Source organism: Haematobia irritans, chromosome 3 (assembly GCF_050003625.1).
Source record: "Haematobia irritans isolate KBUSLIRL chromosome 3, ASM5000362v1, whole genome shotgun sequence".
Classification (NCBI taxonomy): Eukaryota; Metazoa; Arthropoda; class Insecta; order Diptera; family Muscidae; genus Haematobia; species Haematobia irritans.
Window position 1 is genome coordinate 18,339,963 of NC_134399.1, and position 21,845 is coordinate 18,361,807.

At 34.2% G+C, this 21,845-nt stretch overlaps 1 protein-coding gene across 1 annotated transcript; it reads left to right on the forward strand.

Moving 5' to 3' along the window:
- Positions 1–10,552: 10,552 nt before the first annotated feature.
- LOC142229220 (uncharacterized) lies at positions 10,553–16,376 on the forward strand. Its single transcript, XM_075299761.1, has one exon. The coding sequence runs from the start codon at positions 10,826–10,828 to the stop codon at positions 16,184–16,186; it is 5,361 nt and encodes a 1,786-aa protein (XP_075155876.1). The 5' UTR covers positions 10,553–10,825; the 3' UTR covers positions 16,187–16,376.
- The last annotated feature ends 5,469 nt before the right edge of the window (positions 16,377–21,845 follow it).

Below are 21,845 nucleotides of genomic sequence, written 5' to 3' on the forward strand. Positions count from 1 at the left end.
TTGTCATCATACAGATCTTTGAAATCAATGTAGGAATCCAAACACAGACGGCAGCAGTTGGATGGTTTCATTTTTTTTTCAATTTTTTAGTTTTGTTTTTTTTTTTTTAGAAGAAATATCCCTTTTTCTTCGCAATGGTGTTAAATGCTTTGACCTAAATTCCCTTCTAAATTGAGGTGTCAACTAATTCTTTAAGTTAACTTATATTAACAGGTATTTTGCCTGCTCACAATACACAAGAAGGTCAAAAAGGCAATCAGGTAAAAATGTCAATGTAAACATTAACATATTTTTATAATCTTATTAGCTAGGTACAATGATCCTACCCAGCAAAAACTAGGTAACCACATCTCATTACAATTGACATTACCAGGAGTAAAGCTGTCATTACACTTTGCATTACATTGCGGCGAGTTATAATGACTAACTTGTAATGACAAAAATAAATACTTCTCGGTAATTTTCGAATTTTTATTCTCAAATTTTATGCAGTTGTAGTTAACGATTTCATAAAATAGAATAAATGATGGTACCATTATGTATAATTATTTACATAATCGAGCACTTACATAAAAAATCAAAAAGAGTATGTAATGTAACGCTAATTCTGAAAATGTTTCCGTTAAGAAATTATTATCACAAATATTTCATAATAATTGTGTTTAATGACATTAACATATTATGTTTTAAATAAATGCTTTCTTATACCTCATTCACATTACACTTCCAAAATGCGCTTAAACTAAATTTCAAATGTCATTTGCCTTATAAAAAAGAGACTTAAAATCCACTTTTAGTAGATTTTGAACCTTATGTGAATTGGCTATTGGATATATTATAACGAAAATCACGAATCCAACTCCTTAAACAACCTACATTTATTTCTATTTTAAGTGTGAAATTAAATTGCATCTTATTTAGATTATTTATTCGATTTTTTGTTTATTTATACAATATTCGTTTCTATTCAAGTAGTTCTCCTATTACAGCATCACTCGCCATATTTTGATCCATTGTAATCGGCGATAGAAATCAATATTTTCGAGATTTGGTTGCCTGAGACAATAAGTAGCTATTTTGCAAGCTTTGGTGTATCTACGAATATGTAACTACATATTAGGTGATTATATGCTTTAAATGCACTACTTATTTTATGGCCGAAAGTATGCCAGGGGAGAAGTACTTTCCTTCTAGGACATGCGTATGTAAATGTAATCCGAAGCGATGCCAATTAATAAGTGGTTATTAATTTTTAAATAAGCTTACCTACCAGATTACCGGGTAATGAGAGTTTTTGCTGGGTATATTGGCTTATCATCCCAAAAATTTTATTACTGAGCCACTGTATTTATTCCAAGTATTTTCCAAATTTCCAATTAGAAGCACCTACCTTTCAATTTAGGAGGCAATTGTCATGCAAATTAAGAGAACATCACCATCTGCGGTATCACAAGAAAATTTTGTCAAAATTTTATTTCTATACAAAATTTTGTCAAAAATTTATTTATAGAAATTTTTGTCAAAATTTTATTTTAAAGAAAATGTGGTCAAAATTTTATTTTATAGAAATTTTTGTCAAAATTTTATTTTTATGGAAAATTTTCTCAAAATTTCATTTCTATAGAAAGTTTTCTCAAAATTTCAGTTTTTACAGATAATTTTGTCAAAATTTTATTTTTATAGAAATTTTTGTCAAAATTTTATCATCATACAAAATTTTCTCAAAATTTTATTTTTGTAGATAATTTTGTCAAAATTTTAATTTTGTAGAAAGTTTTCTCAAAATTTTATTTCTGTAGCCAATTTTCTTCCATTAGAAAATTTTCTCAAAAATTTATTTCTATTTTCTCATACTTTTATTTCTATAGAAAATTTTGTCAAAAATTTTATTTCTAAAGAAAATTTTCTCAAAATTTTATTTCTATAGAAAATTAGGTCAAAATTCCATTTAAGTAGAAAATTAAAAAAATTTATTTCTAAAGAAAATTTTCTCAAAATTTTATTCCTATAGAAAATTTTATTTTTATAGAAATTTTTATCAAAATTTTATTTTTATAGAAAATTTTGTCAAAATTTTATTTCTATACAACATTTTATCAAAATTTTATTTTATTTTTTATTTTTTATTTGGAATTCATATTTGCTACAATTCACATACTTTAACTTATAGCCTCAGCGCCCATAGTGGCATATTTGAGGCAAGTAGGCAATCTTACATATCTGGTGCAATTTAAAATTTATATAATTATTATTTTTATCTAATACAAAAATAATTAACTATGGTGGTATATTTCATACAAAATTGAAAAATTATTATTCGATATTATTCGACTTTAAATTACTTTCATTCATATCAAAAGTGTTTCTATAGACTCAAAAAGATACTTCTTAGAAGCTGATTTAAATAATGCAATATTAGGAATATTTTTAATAGTATTGGGTAAATCATTATATAAAACACTTCCCGCAAAATCTATTCTTTGCTTGGTTCTCTTCAAACTACAACGGGGCATTCTCAGATTTTGTCTATGCTGGTATTCAAGATACTTTGATTCTGAGAGAATGATATAACATGATGACCAATTCGATTAATTGTCTGAGCACGGAGGACGGTGAACGCAGTGGACGCTCGAAAGAGGTGGTTACCGAAGAAAACATCAAAAAAATCCACAAAATGATTTTGAGTGACCGTAAAATGAAGTTGATCGAGATAGCAGAGACCTTAAAGATATCAAAGGAAAGTGTTGGTCATATCATTCATCAATATTTGTATATTGAGGAAGCTCTGTGCAAAATGGGTGCCGCGCGAGCTCACATTTGACCAAAAACAACAACGTGTTGATGATTCTGAACGGTATTTGCAGCTGTTAACTCGTAATACACCCGAGTTTTTCCATCGATATGTGACAATGGATGAAACATGGTTCCATCACTACACTCCTGAGTCCAATTGACAGTCGGCTGAGTGGACAGCGACCGGTGAACCGTCTCCGAAGCGTGTAAAGACCGCTGGCAAAGTAATGGCCTCTGTTTTTTTGAGTTGCGCATGGAATAATTTTTATCCATTATCTTGAGAAGGGAAAAACCATCAACAGTGACTATTATATGGCGTTATTGGAGCGTTTGAAGGTCGAAATCGCGGCAAAACGGCCCCATATGAAGAAGAAAACAGTGTTGTTCTACCAAGACAACGCACCGTGCCACAAGTTATTGAGAAAGATGGCAAAAATTCATGAATTGGGCTTCGAATTGCTTCACCACCCACCGTATTCTCCAGATCTGGCCCCCAGCAACATTTTCTTGTTCTCAGACCTCAAAAGGATGCTCGCAGGGAAAAATTTGGCTGCAATTAAGAGAGATCGCCGAAACTGAGGCCTATTTTGAGGCAAAACCGAAGGAGTACTACCAAAATGGTATCAAAAAATTTGAAGGTCGTTATAATCGTTGTATCGCTCTTGAAGGGAACTATGTTGAATAATAAAAACGAATTTTGACAAAAAAATGTATTTTTCTTTGTTAGACCGGGGACTTATCAGCCAACCTGTTAAAATATTAAATGTGTATATGCTGATTAGAATAAGGGATAAAATTTCTTATATAGATAAAATTTTTTTATTAAAATTACCTTTGCTATTTGGCTGGCCGCATAATGTTTAGATTTTTAAACATGTGCGTGGTCTGCGATATGTGCATAAGATTTATGACAGGCAATTAAAATCAACAACGAAAATTCATGTGCATCCGCAACTGATAACGCAACAATACGTTGCACATGCGTAATCAGAGAACATCATTATAGGGTAAACAGTACAAAGTTGTTTTTTTTTTAATATGTTCTTATCATTCTTACTCTTTAAGCATATTTTGGGTTGTAGCCAGGTTACAATTTTGTATATAAGGTTGTATATTTTCTTGAAAATAATTTAGTGTCTTACAACCAATCAACGAATAAAGAGTTTTAATTCTTTACACTAATTTAAAAAAAAAGTCTCTTAAGAATTATTGGATACGCGAAGGCAGCTAATATGGGATCATAAAACACGAACCAAAAGAAGGTATTTTTTCGAAAGAGTAGTAAGTTTTTTGAGGAGATCCATTTTAACAGGTTGGCTGATAAGTCCCCGGTCTAACAAAGAAAAACACATTTTTTGTCAAAATTCGTTTTTATTATTCAACATAGTTCCCTTCAAGAGCGATACAACGATTATAACGACCTTCCAATTTTTTGATACCATTTTGGTAGTACTCCTTCGGTTTTGCCTCAAAATAGGCCTCAGTTTCGGCGATCACCTCTTCATTGCAGCCAAATTTTTTCCCTGCGAGCATTCTTTTGAGGTCTGAGAACAAGAAAAAGTCGCTGGGGCCAGATCTGGAGAATACGGTGGGTGGGGAAGCAATTCGAAGCCCAATTAATGAATTTTTGCCATCGTTCTCAATGACTTGTGGCACGGTGCGTTGTCTTGGTGGAACAACACTTTTTATACCCTCCACCATAGGATGGGGGGTATATTAACTTTGTCATTCCGTTTGTAACACATCGAAATATTGCTCTAAGGCCCTATAAAGTATATATATTCTGGGTCGTGGTGAAATTCTGAGTCGATCTGAGCATGTCCGTCCGTCCGTCCGTCTGTTGAAATCACGCTAACTTCCGAACGAAACAAGCTATCGACTTGAAACTTGGCACAAGTAGTTGTTATTGATGTAGGTCGGATGGTATTGAAAATGGGCCATATCGGTCCACTTTTACGTATAGCCCCCATATAAACGGACCCCCAAATTTAGCTTGCGAGGCCTCTAAGAGAAGCAAATTTCATCCGATCCGGCTGAAATTTGGTACATGGTGTTAGTATATGGTCTCTAACAACCATGCAAAAATTCGTCCACATCGGTCCATAATTATATATAGCCCCCATATAAGCCGATCCCCCGATTTGGCTTGCGAGGTCTCTAAGAGAAGCAAATTTCATCCGATCCGGCTGAAATTTGGTACATGGTGTTAGTATATGGTCTCTAACAACCATGCAAAAATTCGTCCACATCGGTCCATAATTATATATAGTCCCCATATAAGCTGATCCCCCGATTTGGCTTGCGAGGTCTCTAATAGAAGCAAATTTCATCCGATCCAGCTGAAATTTAGTACATGGTGTTAGTATATGGTCTCTAACATCCATGCAAAAATTGGTCCACATCGGTCCACAATTATATATAGCCCCCATATAAACCGATCCCCCGATTTGGCTTGCGAAGCCTCTAAGAGAAGCAAATTTCATCCGATCAGGCTGAAATTTGGTACATGGTGTTAGTATATGGTCTCTAACAACCATGCTAAAATAAGTCCCCATCGGTCCATAATTATATATAGCCCCCATATAAACCGATCCCCCGATTTGGCTTGCGAGGCCTTTAAGAGAAGCAAATTTCATCCGATCCGGCTGAAATTTGGTACATGGTGTTAGTATATAGTCTCTAACAACCATGCAAAAATTGGTCCCCATCGGTCCATAATTATATATAGCCCCCATATAAACCGATCCCCCGATTTGGCTTGAGAGGCCTTTAAGAGAAGCAAATTTCATCCGATCCTGCTGAAATTTGGTACATGGTGTTAGTATATGGTCTCTAACAATCATGCAAAAATTGGTCCACATCGGTCCATAATTATATATAGCCCCCATATAAACCGATCACCAGATTTGACCTCCGGAGCCTCTTGGAAGACCAAAATTCATCTGATTCAGTTGAAATTTGGTACGTGGTGTTAAAATATAGCCTCAAACTCCCATGTAAAAATTGGTCGGTATCGGTCCATAATTATATATAGGCCCCATATAAACCGATTCCCAGATTTGACCTCCAGAACCCCTTGGAAGAGCAAAATTCTTCCCATTCGGTTGAAATTTGGTACGTGATGTTAGTATATGGTATCCAACAACCATGCAAGAAATGGTTCCTGTCAGCCCATAATTATATATAGCTCCCATATAAACCGATCCCCAGATTTGACCTCCGGTGCCTTTTGGAGAAGCAAAATTCATCCGATCTACTTGAAATTTTGGTACGTGGTGATCGTATATGATATTTAACAACCATGCCAAAAGTGGTCCATATCAGTCCATAATCATATATAGCCCCCATATAAACCGATCCCGAGATTTGGTTTTGGAGCCACTTGGAGGAGCAAATTTCATCCGAGTGAGTTGAAATTTGGTACATTGTGCTAGTATATGGTCGTTAAAACCATGCGTAACTAGGTCCATATCGGTCTATAGTTATATATATCCCTCAGATAAATCGATTTCCAATCACACAAAAAGTGGTCCATATCAAGTTCATCATTCTATATAGCCCCCATATAAGCGGCCCCCATATTTATATTCTGGCTCTCTACGTACGGTGCAAAAGTCCATGTCGATTCGTAATTATTTGTAGACTTACCTATACATAAGTTTTTTTGTCTAATATATACCACGTATGGACTAACTCACAATTTAGAAAACGATATTAAGACGTTTTAAGATACCACAACCCAAGTAATTCGATTGTGGATGACAGTCTTTCGTAGAAGTTTCTACGCAATCCATGGTGGAGGGTACATTAGATTCGGCCTGGCCGAACTTACGGCCGTATACACTTGTTTCTTCTTCATATGGGGCCGGATTGCCGCGATTTCGACCTTCAAACGCTCCAATAACGCCATATAATAGTCACTGTTGATAATTTTCCCTTCTCAAGATAATCGATAAAAATTATTCCATGCGCATCCCAAAAAACAGAGGCCATTACTTTGCCAGCGGACTTTTGAGTTTTTCCACGCTTCGGAGACGGTTCACCGGTCGCTGTCCACTCAGCCGACTGTCGATTTGACTCAGGAGTGTAGTGATGGAGCCATGTTTCATCCATTTTCACATATCGACGGAAAAACTCGGGTGTATTACGAGTTAACAGCTGCAAACACCGTTCAGAATCATCAACACGTTGTTGTTTTTGGCCAAATGTGAGCTTGCGCGGCACCCATTTTGCACAGATCTTCCTCAATATACAAATATTAATGAATGATATGACCAACACTTTCCTTTGATATCTTTAAGGCCTCTGCTATCTCGATCAACTTCATTTTACGGTCATTCAAAATCATTTTGTGGATTTTTTTGATGTTTTCGTCGGTAACCACCTCTTTCGGGCGTCCACTGCGTTCACCGTCCTCCGTGCTCATTTCACCACGCTTGAATTTTGCATACCAATCAATTATTGTTGATTTCCCTGGAGCAGAGTCCGGAAACTCATTATCAAGCCAAGTTTTTGCTTCCGCCGTATTTTTTCCCTTCAGAAAACAGTATTTTATCAAAACACGAAATTCCTTTTTTCCATTTTTTCACAATAACAGAAGTTGCTTCACAAAAGACGCTCTATCTCACAAACTAATTGACTTACAGACGTCAAATTTTGACACGAATCATTTTCAGGTTGGTACTATATAAAAATAATATGCATTTAATTCTAGCAACGTCATCTATGTGTCAGACCGGGGACTTATTAGCCAACCTGTTATCATTTTATTAAAAATTCCTACCAAGATTGGAGCTATTTCCTCAGCACATTGTTTCACAAACTTTGGAGAAATGTTATCATAACCCGTACCTTTATTTACTTCCATGGACAATATAACATGTGTTATTTCATCTAATGTAACATCATCAAGTCTAAATACATTCATAGCCGCAGAAAGTGTTCTAAGTGAAAAAAACGAATATCTGTCTCTTTAGACCCGAAACAGCAGTAAGAAAATACCTGTTAAACGATTCAGCCATAGTTTCATCACTCATTACATTTCCATCAGATTCATTGAGACTAATCCCATTTGTACCTGACCTCCCAAATTTCTATGTTTCTATAGAAAATGTGGTCAAAATTTTATTTCTATAGAAAATTTTGTCAAAATTTTATTTCTATAGAAAATTTTGTCAAAATTTTATTTCTATAGAAAATTTTGTCAAAATTTTATTTCTATAGAAAATTGTCTCAAAATTTTATTTTTATAGATAATTTTGTAAAAATTTAATTTTTATAGAAAATTTTATCAAAATTTTATTTCTATAGCAAATTTTCTTCCTTTAGAAAATTTTCTCAAAAATTTATTTCTATTTTCTCATACTTTTATTTCTATAGAAAATTTTGTCAAAAATTTATTTCTGTGAAAAATTTTTTCAAAATTTAATTTCTATAGAAAATTAGGTCAAAATTCCATTTAAGTAAAAACTTAAAAAAAAATTATTTCTAAAGAAAATTTTCTCAAAATTTTATTTCTATAGAAAATTTTCTCAAAATCTTATTTCTATAAAAGATTTTCTCAACATTTTATTTCTATAAAAGATTTTCTCAACATTCTATTTCTTTGCGATATTTTGTCATAATTTTTTCAATATTTTATTTCTATAGAAATTTTTTTCAAAATTATGTTTATTTAGAAAATTTTTTCAAAATTTTATTTCTAAAGAAAATTAGGTCCAAATTCCATGTAAAATTGAAAAAAAAAACAAGTATATACGGCCAGGCCGAATCTTATGTACCCACCACCATGGATTGCGTAGAAACTTCTACGAAAGACTGTCATCCACAATCGAATTACTTGGGTTGCGGTATCTTAAAACTTCCTAACATCGTTTTCTAAATTGTGATTTAGTCTATACATGGTATATATTAGACAAAAAAGTTATGTATAGTTAAGTCTATAAATAATTACGAATCGATATTGACTTTTTGTACGTAGAGAGCCAGAATTAAAATATGGGGGTCGCTTATATGGGGGCTATATACAATTATGAACTTGATATGGACCAATTTTTGTGTGATTGGGGATCGATTTATCTGAGGGTCATATATAACTATAGACCGATATGGACCTAGTTAGGCATGGTTGTTAACGACCATATACTAGCACAATGTACCAAATTTCAACTCACTCGGATGAAATTTGCTCCTCCAAGAGGTTCCAAAACCAAATCTCGGGATCGGTTTATATGGGGCTATGTACGATTATGGACTGATATGGACCACTTTTGGCATGGTTGTTAAATATCATATACTACCACCACGTACCAAATTTCAAGCAGATCGGATGAATTTTGCTTCTCCAAAAGGCACCGGAGGTCAAATCTGGGGATCGGTTTATATGGGAGCTATATATAATTATGGACTGATAGGAACCAATTCCTGCATGGTTGTTGGATACCATATACTAACATCACGTACCAAATTCCAACCGAATGGGAAGAATTTTGCTCTTCCAAGGGGCTCTGGAAGTCAAATCTGGGGATCGGTTTATATGGGGCCTATATATAATTATGCACCGATATCGACCAATTTTTGCATGGGAGTTTGAGGCCATATATTAACACCACGTACCAAATTTCAACTGAATCAGATGAATTTTGGTCTTCCAAGAGGTTCCGGAGGTCAAATCTGGTGATCGGTTTATATGGGGGCTATATATAATTATGAACCGATGTGGACCAATTTCTGCATGGTTGTTAGAGACCATATACTAACACCATGTACCACATTTCAGCCGGATCGGATGAAATTTGCTTCTCTTTGAGTCTTCGCAAGCCAAATCTGGAAATCGGTTTATATGGGGGCTATACATAAAAGTGGACCAATATGGCCCATTTGCAATACCATCCGACCTACAACAATAACAACTACTTGTGCCAAGTTTCAAGTCGTGTTAACGTCGTTTAATCGGGCTCAAATTTTGGCTATCCCAATATCTGGAAAGGGGATTCGTTTTGTGGGGTTAAGGCAAACAAGATTTCGACATTTTTTTGCCCCATATAAGTTGCGATCACTCTACTCTTTAGTTAAAAATTTCTAAAAATGTTCAAAATTTTCTAAAATTAACCGAAAGTTTTCGTTCTGTTGGATTCACTGTTTTTTTCAGTGTAGAACAACCCTTGTAACCAGAAATTTATTAAAATGCTTAATTCCTTGAAATATTATTCGTTGCCAAAATGTCTAAGATTGTTTAACAAATAACATATCTGTCACTCCTAAATCTCATCATTATAGGATAATAAAAACGGAAACAACAATAAAATATGTTTACACCCATAAACAAATATGTTTACCTGTTGGCAAATCTGAAATTTTTATTTTAAGGCCTTCGTATACAATGTCCTATATTACCTAGATGAGTCAGTGTTTCAGTACCTGTTCAAAACTGATTCTCATAATAAGTTTCCTTCCTTTGTTTGAAATAAATCTCAATTTAGAAGTAAATTAAAATCTAAACACTTAACATCAATACTGAGATATTTATCTCACAAAAAAAAAATTTTTACATCAAATTACTGTCGTTTATATTTGGATTCTTCCATAGATTTTAAAGAGTTTTATGGTATAAATGGTCAAATAACTGATAAGCTAACAAAAAAATATTTCGAAGGAATGGTAAGTTTATTGAGGAAATCCTATTATATCCCCAAAAAAAAATTATTTTATTTTTATTTAGTTATTGGATGACCAGGAGATCAGCCATTTAACACACATATATCGGAAATGTTGGAATCATATATCGGTATCTAATTTATATCAACATTCCATTTATGAGGCCCAAAGAAAACTTTGTTAAAAATTAAGTTTACGGAAGAGCCAACAATTAAATAAAACAGTGTCACCTCAAGATTTTACATACAAGACATCATACTTTGTGTTTACAGGATATGGAGAATCTTCATCTCAAGCTAATAAAGAAAGAAACATAAGTGAAGATGATCCTGGCGACTTAGAAGCATTCGACATAACCTTACAAAAATATTCAACTATGATAGATAAAAGCCCCTCAAAAGACCCACTTCCAGGACATCATATAGGAAGAGGACCCAGAATAAAAATAACCAGTGTCAAAGATAAATCCCTAGAGCAACCGAATGATAATAAACATTCATCTATTATAGCTCCCCATGAAGAAAGTGTGAGATCTATTGACGATATTTCATTTGGCGAAAGATCAAAAAATATTGAAGATCAGTCCCTTGAAGAAATATCAGCCAGCGTTGAAGCTTATTCCATTACAGATCGTTCAAATGCTAGTACAATCAATTTTATGGCTTTACCTAAAACAAGTAATCCATCTCAAACTTTTACTTCATATAATTCTGGAAATTTAACAACTTCAAGGAATACTAGAGCTAATATGGGAAGCCAAAGTCAACAAGATAAGAATGTAGTCAGCGAAACTGCTTCTGCCTATTCTACCAATTCATCTATAGAAAATTCCTCTCAAACTCTATTGGCAACAAATAATTCATTGCCTTCAATTGAAGATGATTCCAGTCAACAAAGATCAACCTTTGATGGCAGGGCTAGAGTAATCAATGTTCTCGATATACAAGTGAATAATACATCCCAAAGAGAAACTTCGAATAGACCATCCCATATCCCAATTGCAAGTAATATCATTGACTATAATCATAGCTATAGGAATACAAAACATCAGGATCAAGAAGTTCTCTTAAATAATTCAGCCATTTTCCCGGAATCCCAAACAATTCAAGGATCTAATGTCTCAGCTGCTTCAAATAATTCCCAGAATACTGAATTCCACATTGAAGCTTCAAAAATCCCAGCTAATATAAAAACTTCAAGCAATAGTTTTGGCAATAGTCAACAAGAAGATCCAGAAGTCTTTGGTCATCATCCTGAAGTTCAAGCAACAAGTTTATCAACTCAAGAATCTAATACATCATCTACAAATAGCATTCACCAGAAATACCAATCTAGCAACAATACACAATCTGGAAAAGTAGTCAGCTTTGATCCCTTAGCTTTTCCTCAAAAAGGAATAAAAGAAAAAACATTTCAAGATCCCAATAGGTTAGCTACTTCCAATACCTTAAATATTCAACAAAATTATGAATCTGAGAATGTTGATTATAAACGAAAAGTTTCCAACGATAACTCTTCTCTTGAAACCCAATCTGAAGTATCTGCGGTTATTGCTACTTCCAGCACGAATCCATTGCCAGCTCAAGGACAAATTCAGGATATGCTTAGTGATTGTTTATCAGTCTTTAATAAGGCCTATAATAACATTGTCAACTTAGATCCGATATGCAGACAACCTTCTCCAAATCTTAATATCATTAATATATCAACAAATACTGGATATCATATGTCCGAAGAAAATGTCAGTGTCAATGATATAAGTAAGAAATTTTATCAAAATTATGATATGATTTGTGAAAAGTTTGCCGAAAGACCGGAAGTAACTAATGAACTCCTTACAGCATCTCAAGATCAGGAGAATAATCGGACCACACAAAAACTCTTAGATGATCCCAGCGGTCTTCATAGCAGCAATATTGAAATTACATCAAGTAATACCGCTACAACGCAAGATCGAATTTTAATAAATCCTGGAATTACTGGACTATCAACATCTAAGATTTCTATTAAACCAAATAACTCTGTAGAGCAAAGAAAATCCTCAACTAATATGACAAAATCCTCTGTTAATGTATTGACAATTCCAGCTCAATCTTCAGTAAACTGCAATACCACTGAAATGCTGGTTAATCAATCTCTGGGTTTTTTAAATCAAACTGATTCTCGTTATTCCCATAAAGGCAATAGAGGAAAGGCAAAAAGTATTATAGGCATAGGTCCCCATCAAGATCAGAATCTATTGAGCTTCCAATCTTCAACTAATAATTCTTATAACCAAAAATCAAATCCTACTCCAATTTGCAGTAGCAGTGTTGAAAATAGAAATGCAAGATCTTCAACTTATGTCGCATTTCAAGCTACAAACGAATCTCAAGGGCGTTTAAATCAAAATGATCCTCGTTATTCTTATGAAAGCAATGGAGGAACGGCAAAAAATAATATCGGTAAAGAACCCAGTCGAGATCAAAATCCATCGAGCTTCCAATCTTCAACTAATAATTCTTATAACCAAAAATCAAATGTTACTCCAATTCGAAATAGAAATGCAAGATCTTCAACTTATGTCGCATTTCAAGCTACAAACCAATCTCAAGGGCGTTTAAATCAAAATGATCCTCGTTATTCCCATGAAAGCAATAGAGGAACGGCAAAAAATAATATCGGTAAAGATCCCAGTCGAGATCAAACTACTTCTTATAACCAAAAATCAAATCTAACTCCAATTCGTAGCTGCTGTGGCGAAACTACTTCAGAAAATAGAAATGAAAGATCTTCAATTTATGTTGCAGCTCAAGTCACACAAATGGGTTATGCTGATTTGATATCAAATCACAATCTTACATCAGTACATCCCAAAGTCACGAAAAGAGTAGCAAGACATTGTCAGCCTTTTGTAAACCAAATTGATCGTAATTGTCCCACTGAAAGCACCATAGGAATCTCATCAACGACAATAGCTATTCAACCTGACTTCACTATAAATTCTTCAGCGACATCTTATCCTTCCTACAATCAAAGCTCCCATTATATTCCATCGCATAGATCTGAAGTTAAGGTTTCAGAAGAACTGCCAAACCAAATTGATCGTAATTGTTCCACTGAAAGCAACATAGGAATCTTATCTGCTACAGCAGCTCTTCAACCTGAGTTCACCATAAATTCTTCCGCGACATCTTATCCTTCCTACAATCAAAGCTCCCATTATATTCCATCGCATAGATCTGAAGTTAATGTTTCAGAAGAACTGCCAAACCAAATTGATCGTAATTGTCCCACTGAAAGCAACATAGGAATCTTATCTGCTACAGCAGCTATTCAACCTGAATTCACCATAAATTCTTCAGTGACATCTTATCCTTTCTACAATCAAAGCTCCAATTATATTCCATCGCATAGATCTGAAATAAATGTTTCAGAAGAACAGCCAAACCAAATTGATTCTAATTGTAACACTGAAAGCACCGTAGGAATCTCATCAACTACAGCAGCTATTCAATCTGAGTTCCCCATAAATTCTTCAGCGACATCTTATCTTTCTTATAATCAAAATTCCAATTATACTCCTTCACCTAGATCTGAAGTTAACGTTTCAGAAGAAAAGCCAAACCAAATTGATCATAATTGTCCCACTGAAAGCAACATAGGAATCTTATCTGCTACAGCAGCTATTCAACCTGAATTCACCATAAATTCTTCAGTGACATCATATCCTTCCTACAATCAAAGCTCCAATTATATTCCATCGCATAGATCTGAAGTAAATGTTTCAGGAGAAAAGCCAAACCAAATAGATCGTAATTGCCCCACTGAAAGCACCGTAGGAATCTCATCAACTACATCAGCTATTCAACCTGGCTTCACCATAAATTCTTCAGTGACATCTTATCCTTCCTACAATCAAAGCTCCAATTATATTCCATCGCATAGATCTGAAGTAAATGTTTCAGAAGAAAAGCCAAACCAAATTGATTCTAATTGTAACACTGAAAGCACCGTAGGAATCTCATCAACTACAGCAGCTATTCAACCTGAGTTGACCATTAATTCTTCAGTGACATCTTATGTTTCTTCCAATTATACTCCTTCACATAGATCTGATGCTGATGTTTCAGAAGAAAATCATAGACGAATATATTCATCCAGTACTGCAGTAAATTCATTCAACTTACTTCGATATGAAGATCAACCATCAAATATTACTAATACAACTAATACGTCAAAGGTATCCAGGTTACAAGAATCCCTTTGTTCATCTGTAAACTCTAATAACTTATATCCCAGTCAGAATTCCTCTTCTCGAAATCATAGTATCAACAATTTATCACCATGTAATAGAATTCCCAGAATATCATATTATCAAAATAATGATCTTACTAAGACTTCTACTTCAACTCCAATACAAGATGATTATACAGAATTGCATAGTTCCATTTCGCAGAGAGATATTCAAGAAAATTGTTCACAGGATATAGAAGCATTGACAACTACCTCAAACTCCATAGGGAATAAGGATTCCAACCATTCCATAACTCACCAAAAGGCAGGAATAGATTTCGTCTCTCTGAGGAAAATCTCGCATAATTCAAATACTGATGTTTCCGATACTGATTCAGATGAACCAGTTGGAATTTTTGCCGGTGGAGAATTTCATAGGGAAGAAAACTCTCAGTCCAGCCGTGAAATACATAATGAAGATTTTAGCACAGATGATGACATGCCTTTGGCGAATTATAATGAAATATTAAAACCTTCTGCTGTACAAGAGAACAGCATAGCAATTCCTGAAAAACCCAAACAAATTAAAAAAAATTTCTATCGTAGAAATGTAAAACGCCTTAGAACTGTTAAAGATTATGATGAATATATTGCAGCCTGGAGACCTAATCTGGAGTGTGTTGTATGTAAAGAAACTCTTCGCACTTATTCATTATTGCTGAAACATTTCGAAGATAAACATCCCACGGAGAAGTGCCACATCCAATGTTGCCAAGTTAATTTCTATTATCGCTATGAAATCGAAAAACACATTCACTATCACAAAGAACCTTTTGCCTTCAAATGTGATATTTGTTTTAAGTGCTACACCACCAAGGATATATTTCAAGATCATCTCTTGACTCATGCCGGCCAGGCTAAAATCTATAAATGTCCCAAATGTCAAAAAGAATTTACGAATTTATGGTTACAGCGGAGACATATAAATCTATGTTGCCCACCGCAAGACAGTCTCTATGTTTGCAAAGAATGTGGCAGGCGTTGCCCAACTAAATACGTGCTAAAAAAACACACTTGTGATAATCAATATCGCTGTAAAATTTGTGATAAATCTTTTAGAAAACATGCGGATCTAGTAGATCATATGTACTTCCACTCAGGCCAAGTTTGTGCCACTTGTCAATATTGTGGAGTTTCATTTAAAAGTAGAAGATATTTCTATGAGCATTTGAATAAACATCATCCAGAGGAGTGGCAACGCGAGAAAAATGAAAAAGCCGAATTACGAAAAATTAAAATTAAGAAAACCTACAAATGTGGGAGATGTGATAATGTCTATCAAACACCACTCGCTTGGCAAGAGCATCAGGCGGTACACGAGGGAAAAATGCAATATTCATGTTCGCTATGTTCGAAAACCTATAAATACAGTTCGAATTTGGCAGCCCATTTCAAAAGAGTTCATCCCATTCAACATAAGAAGAAAATGCAAGAAAAGATGGAAATGATGATGAATACTTAGAGGAATGGATATTCCACAAAACAATACACCTAGACCTCGCTTTGCGTCGCATCTGAATTATGAGTCTCTATGACAAACTATGCAAAGATTGGAGGGAGATAGATACTAACGCAACTTTGAAAATCTAACGACGCCAAGTGAAAACTAGTCATTAACTAGTCAACAGCGCTGCAACTTCGAAACGACGCAAACCGAGCTCTAGATGTATTTGAAAAAAATTTAATTAATTTTATATAAATAAAAATAAATAAGTTAATATATAAAACCAAGCATTATTTTGATTAAGAGATTTAGTACATTAAGGTGTAGGTTAGGTTATGTGGCAGCCCGATGTATCAGGCTCACTTAGACTATTCAATCCATTGTGATACCACATTGGTGAACTTCTCTCTTATCACTGAGTGCTGCGCAATTCCATGTTAAGCTCAATGACAAGGGACCGGCTTTTTATAGCCGAGTCCGAACGTCGTTCCACATTCCAGTGAAACCACTTAGAGAAGCTTTGAAACCCTCAGACATGTCACCAGCATTACTGAGGTGGGATAATCCACGGCTGAAAAACTTTTTTGGTGTACGGTCGTAGCAGGAATCGAACCCACGACCTTGTGTATGCAAGGCGGGCATGCTAACAATTGCACCACGGTGGTTCCCACATTAAAGTGTAAAAATCACCTTTAAACAAGGTGTGATTTTAATTTAACAAAACACAAAAGTAATCCATTTATTTATTAAAAAAAAAAAAAAAAAACAAGTATATACGGCCGTAAGTTCAGCTTATGTACCCTCCATCATGGATTGCGTAGAAACTTCTTCTAAACACTGCCATCCAGAATCGAATTACTTATCTTAAAATTACAAGGTATCTTAAAACCTCCTACCACCATCTTCTAAATTGTATGTAAGTCCATACGTGGTATATATTAAATCAAAAAAGATCGATCCAATACGTATATAATTCAGTTTGACAAAGTAGACATAAAATTTTGACAAAATTTTCTACAGAAATAAAATTTTAACAAAATTTTCTATAGAAATAAAATTTTCTATAGAAATAAAAATTTTGACAAAATTTTCTATAGAAAGAAAATTTTGACAAAAATTTCTACAGAAATAAAATTTTAACAAAATTTTCTATAGAAATAAACTTTTGACAAAATTTTCTATAGAAATAAAATCTTGGTAGATTATTTTTGGCTCGAGTGGCAACCATGATTATGAACCGAATAAAATTTGAACAAAATTCTCTATAGAAATAAAATTTTGACAAAATTTTCTATAGAAATAAAATTTTGACAAAATTTTCTATAAAAATAAAATTTTGACAAAATTTTTTGTGTGATTGGACCAATTTTGGTATGGTTGTTAGCGACCATATACTAACACCACGTTCCTAATTTGAACCGGATCGGATGAATTTTGCTCCACCAAGAGGCTCCGGAGGTCAAATCTGGAGAACGTTTTATATGGGGCCTATATATAATTATGGACCGTTATGGACCAATTCTGGCACGGTTGTTAAAGATCATATACTAACACCATGTTCCAAATTACAACCGGATTGGATGAAATTTGCTTCTCTTGCAGACTTTGCAAGCCAAATCTGGGGATCGGTTTATATGGGGGCTATATATAATTAAGGACCGATATGGACCAATTTTTGCATGGTGTTAGAGACCATATACCAATATCATGTACCAAATTTCAGCCGGATCGGATGAAATATACTTCTCTAAGAGGTTCCACAAGCCAAATCTGGGGATCGGTTTATATGGGGGCTATATATAATTAAGGACCGATATGGACCAATTTTTGCATGGTGTTAGAGACCATATACCAATATCATGTACCAAATTTCAGGCGGATCGGATGAAATTTGCTTCTCTTTGAGGCTTCGCAAGCCAAATCTGGAGATAGGTTTATATGGGGTCTATATATAATTATGGACCGATGTGGACCAATTTTTGCATGGTTGCTAGAGACCATATACCAACACCATGTACCAAATTTCAGCCGGATCGGATGAAATATGCTTCTCTTAGAGGCTCCACAAGCCAAATCTGAGGGTCCCTTTATATGGGGGCTATACGTAAAAGTGGACCGATATGGCCCATTTTCAATACCATCCGACCTACATCGATAACAACTACTTGTGCTAAGTTTCAAGTCGATAGCTTGTTTCGTTCGGAAGTTAGCGTGATTTCAACAGACGGACGGACGGACGGACGGACATGCTTAGATCGACTCAGAATTCATTAGCGTAGCTAGACAATTCTCCTAGGGGGGGCTATAGCCCCCCTAGCTTAAAATTTATAGACTGAACTTATAGGTTCAATTAATGTTTTATTTCATAAAATTGAATAAAAAATTAGACATCAAAATAACTCGACAATTAATTTATAATAAAGCAACTAAAAGTAGTTCCACACTTTTCCCAGCAAAAAAATTGTGAGCTGTTCTAAAGGCACAGCTTTAAAAGCACTTCCAAAAATGTCCTCAATATTTTAACTACACAGGAAGTTTTTTTACTTCATTTTTTTTAATGTGTAATTTTTTGTTTTCTTTTTTTTCAAATAGTTAAAAAAAAGAGTAAGAATAAATAAATTGGTACAAGTTATTCAAATTTTGCCATAAAACTGCTAAATCCATTATAGAAAAATCGATCATTTTGGAAATTATTCGAGGAAAAACGTTTCAAACAAGCGTCAGAATGCATTAAAAATCATAAAAACAATAAAAAAAAATATTTATTTGGGAAAATATCACAAAATTTTTTAATTCACATTCAAAACACTGAATTCGGATCTCACCTTAAGAAGTGATGCAAATTCATTGCAACGGCTGTTGAAACGGTGGACATTTGTCCTATGACAAGCTCATATTACATTCATTGCTTCTCCGCCAATTTTGCACCACTTCTAGACCCAAAAAGAACATTTTCACTACTTTTTTGGCGACACTGTTTCGCAGCATTATTAAGATATTAATTTATGAAAGAATAGTTTTAATATCAATTACTATTTTTATACCCTCCACCATAGGATGGGGGGTATATTAACTTTGTCATTCCGTTTGTAACACATCGAAATATCGCTCTAAGACCCCATAAAGTATATATATTCTGGGTCGTATATAAAGTATATATATTCTGGGTTGTGGTGAAATTCTGAGTCGATCTGAGCATGTCCGTCCGTCCGTCCGTCTGTTGAAATCACGCTAACTTCCGAACGAAACAAGCTATCGACTTGCAACTTGGCACAAGTAGTTGTTATTGATGTAGGTCCGATGGTATTGCAAATGGGCCATATCGGTCCACTTTTACGTATAGCCCCCATATAAACGGACCCCCAAATTTGGCTTGCGAGGCCTCTAAGAGAAGCAAATTTCATCCGATCCGGCTGAAATTTGGTACACGGTGTTAGTATATGGTCTCTAACAACCATGCAAAAATTGGTCCACATCGGTCAATAATTATATATAGCCCCCATATAAACCGATCCCCCGATTTGGCTTGCGAGGCCTCTAAGAGAAGCAAATTTCATCCGATCCGGCTGAAATTTGGTACATGGTGTTAGTATATGGTCTCTAATAACCATGCAAAAATTGGTCCATATCGGTCTATAATTATATATAGCCCCCATATAAACCGATCCCCCGATTTGGCTTGCGAGGCCTCTAAGAGGAGCAAAATTCATCCGATCCGGTTGAAATTTGGTACGTGGTGTTCGTATATGGTCTCTAACAACCATGCAAAAATTGGTCCATATCGGTCCATAATCATATATAGCCCCCATATAAACCGATCCCCAGATTTGACCTCCGGAGACTCTTGGAGGAGCAAAATTCATCCGATCCGGTTGAAATTTGCCACGTGGTGTTAGTATATGGTCTCTAACAACCATGCAAAAATTGGTCCATATCGGTCCATAATTATATATAGCCCCCATATAAACCGATCCCCAGATTTGGTTTGCGGATCCTCTAAGAGAAGCATATTTCATCCGATCCGATATATATGGCCCCAATCACACAAAAATTGGTTCATATCGGTTCATAATCATGGTTGCCACTCGAGCCAAAAATAATCTACTAAAATTTTATTTCTATAGAAAATTTTGTTAAAATTTTATTTCTATAGAGAATTTTGTCAAAATTTTACTTCTACAGAAAATGTTGTCAAAAATTTATTTTGTCAAAATTTTATTTCTATAGGAACTTTTGTCAAAATTTTATTTCTATAGAAAATTTTATCAAACTTAATTATATACGTATTTAATCGGCCTTTTTTTTAGTTTAGTATATACCACGTATGGACTATGTGGTACACAGAAAAAAATATCACCAAAATATTTCCAATTAAAAAGTTAATTGAAGTTGAAAATGTTTTCAATTAATAAATTAATTGATACAATTAACTTTTTAATCATGATAGAAACATTAAGTTAATTAAGCCAATGATTGAAAATTTTAAAATTTTTAATTAAAAAATTAATTGATACAATTAACTTTTTAATCAAATTCGGAAGACTTATTCAGTTAAAAAAGTGCTGATTTTTTTTTTTAAATTTTTAATTAAAAATGTATTTCAAACAATGATTTGTTAATCCAAATAAAAACTCTAAGTCAATTCAGAAAGTAATTAAAAATAGTTACCTTTTTTAATTAATAAATTAATTGAGTTTTGCAATCAACATCAATTAAATTTTTAATTGAATCGATTAAAAAATTAATTGAAATTTGCTGAAAAAATCAATTAATTCTTTAATCAAGAAGTTTTTCTATGCCCAATTAAAACTGTGATTGATACTATCATTTTCGTGATTGAAGACATTTCAATTAAAAAATTAATTGGATCAATTAATTTGGTGATTGAATCAGAAAAAAATTTTTTTGTGTGTATATATTACGGTGTTAGGAAGTTTTAAGATTGCCATCGGCAAGTGTTACCGTAACCCAAGTAATTCGATTGTGGATGACAGTCTTCAGTAGAAGTTTCTACGCAATCCATGGTGGAGGGTACATAAGCTTCGGCCCGGCCGAACTTACGGCCGTATACACTTGTTTTAATTAAATTGACTAAACTAAATCAATCAAAAGGTCAACCACAGCTTTATTTCAAAAATATCTGACTTCAAACATTGCCATCGGCAACTGCTACCACAACCCAAGTAATTCGATTGTTCATGAAAGTCTTTAGGGGAACTTTGTGAGATTGTATATACTTGTTTAATTGTTATAAAAATTAAAAAAACTATTGACATTTATTGAAAAATGGAAAATCATAAATAGAGTTTCAAATTCTGGGGGGGGCTAAAATTTTTCTGGGGGGTCTAAGCCCCCTCCCTAGAGGCCTTCCTACGCTTATGTCAGAATTTCACCACGACCCAGAATATATATACTTTATGGGGTCTTAGAGCAATATTTCGATGTGTTACAAACGGAATGACAAAGTTAATATACCCCCATCCTATGATGGAGGGTATAAAAAGTGTTGTTCCACCAAGACAACGCACCGTGCCACAAGTTATTGAGAACGATGGCAAAAATTCATGAATTGGGCTTCGAATTGCTTCCCCACCCACCGTATTCTCCAGATCTGGCCCCCAGCAACTTTTTCTTGTTCTCAGACCTCAAAAGGATGCTCGCAGGGAAAAAATTTGGC

Coding starts and splice junctions, on each gene's coding strand:
- LOC142229220 (XM_075299761.1), top strand. CDS start 10,826: ATGATAGATAAAAGCCCCTCAAAAGACCCACTTCCAGGACATCATATA.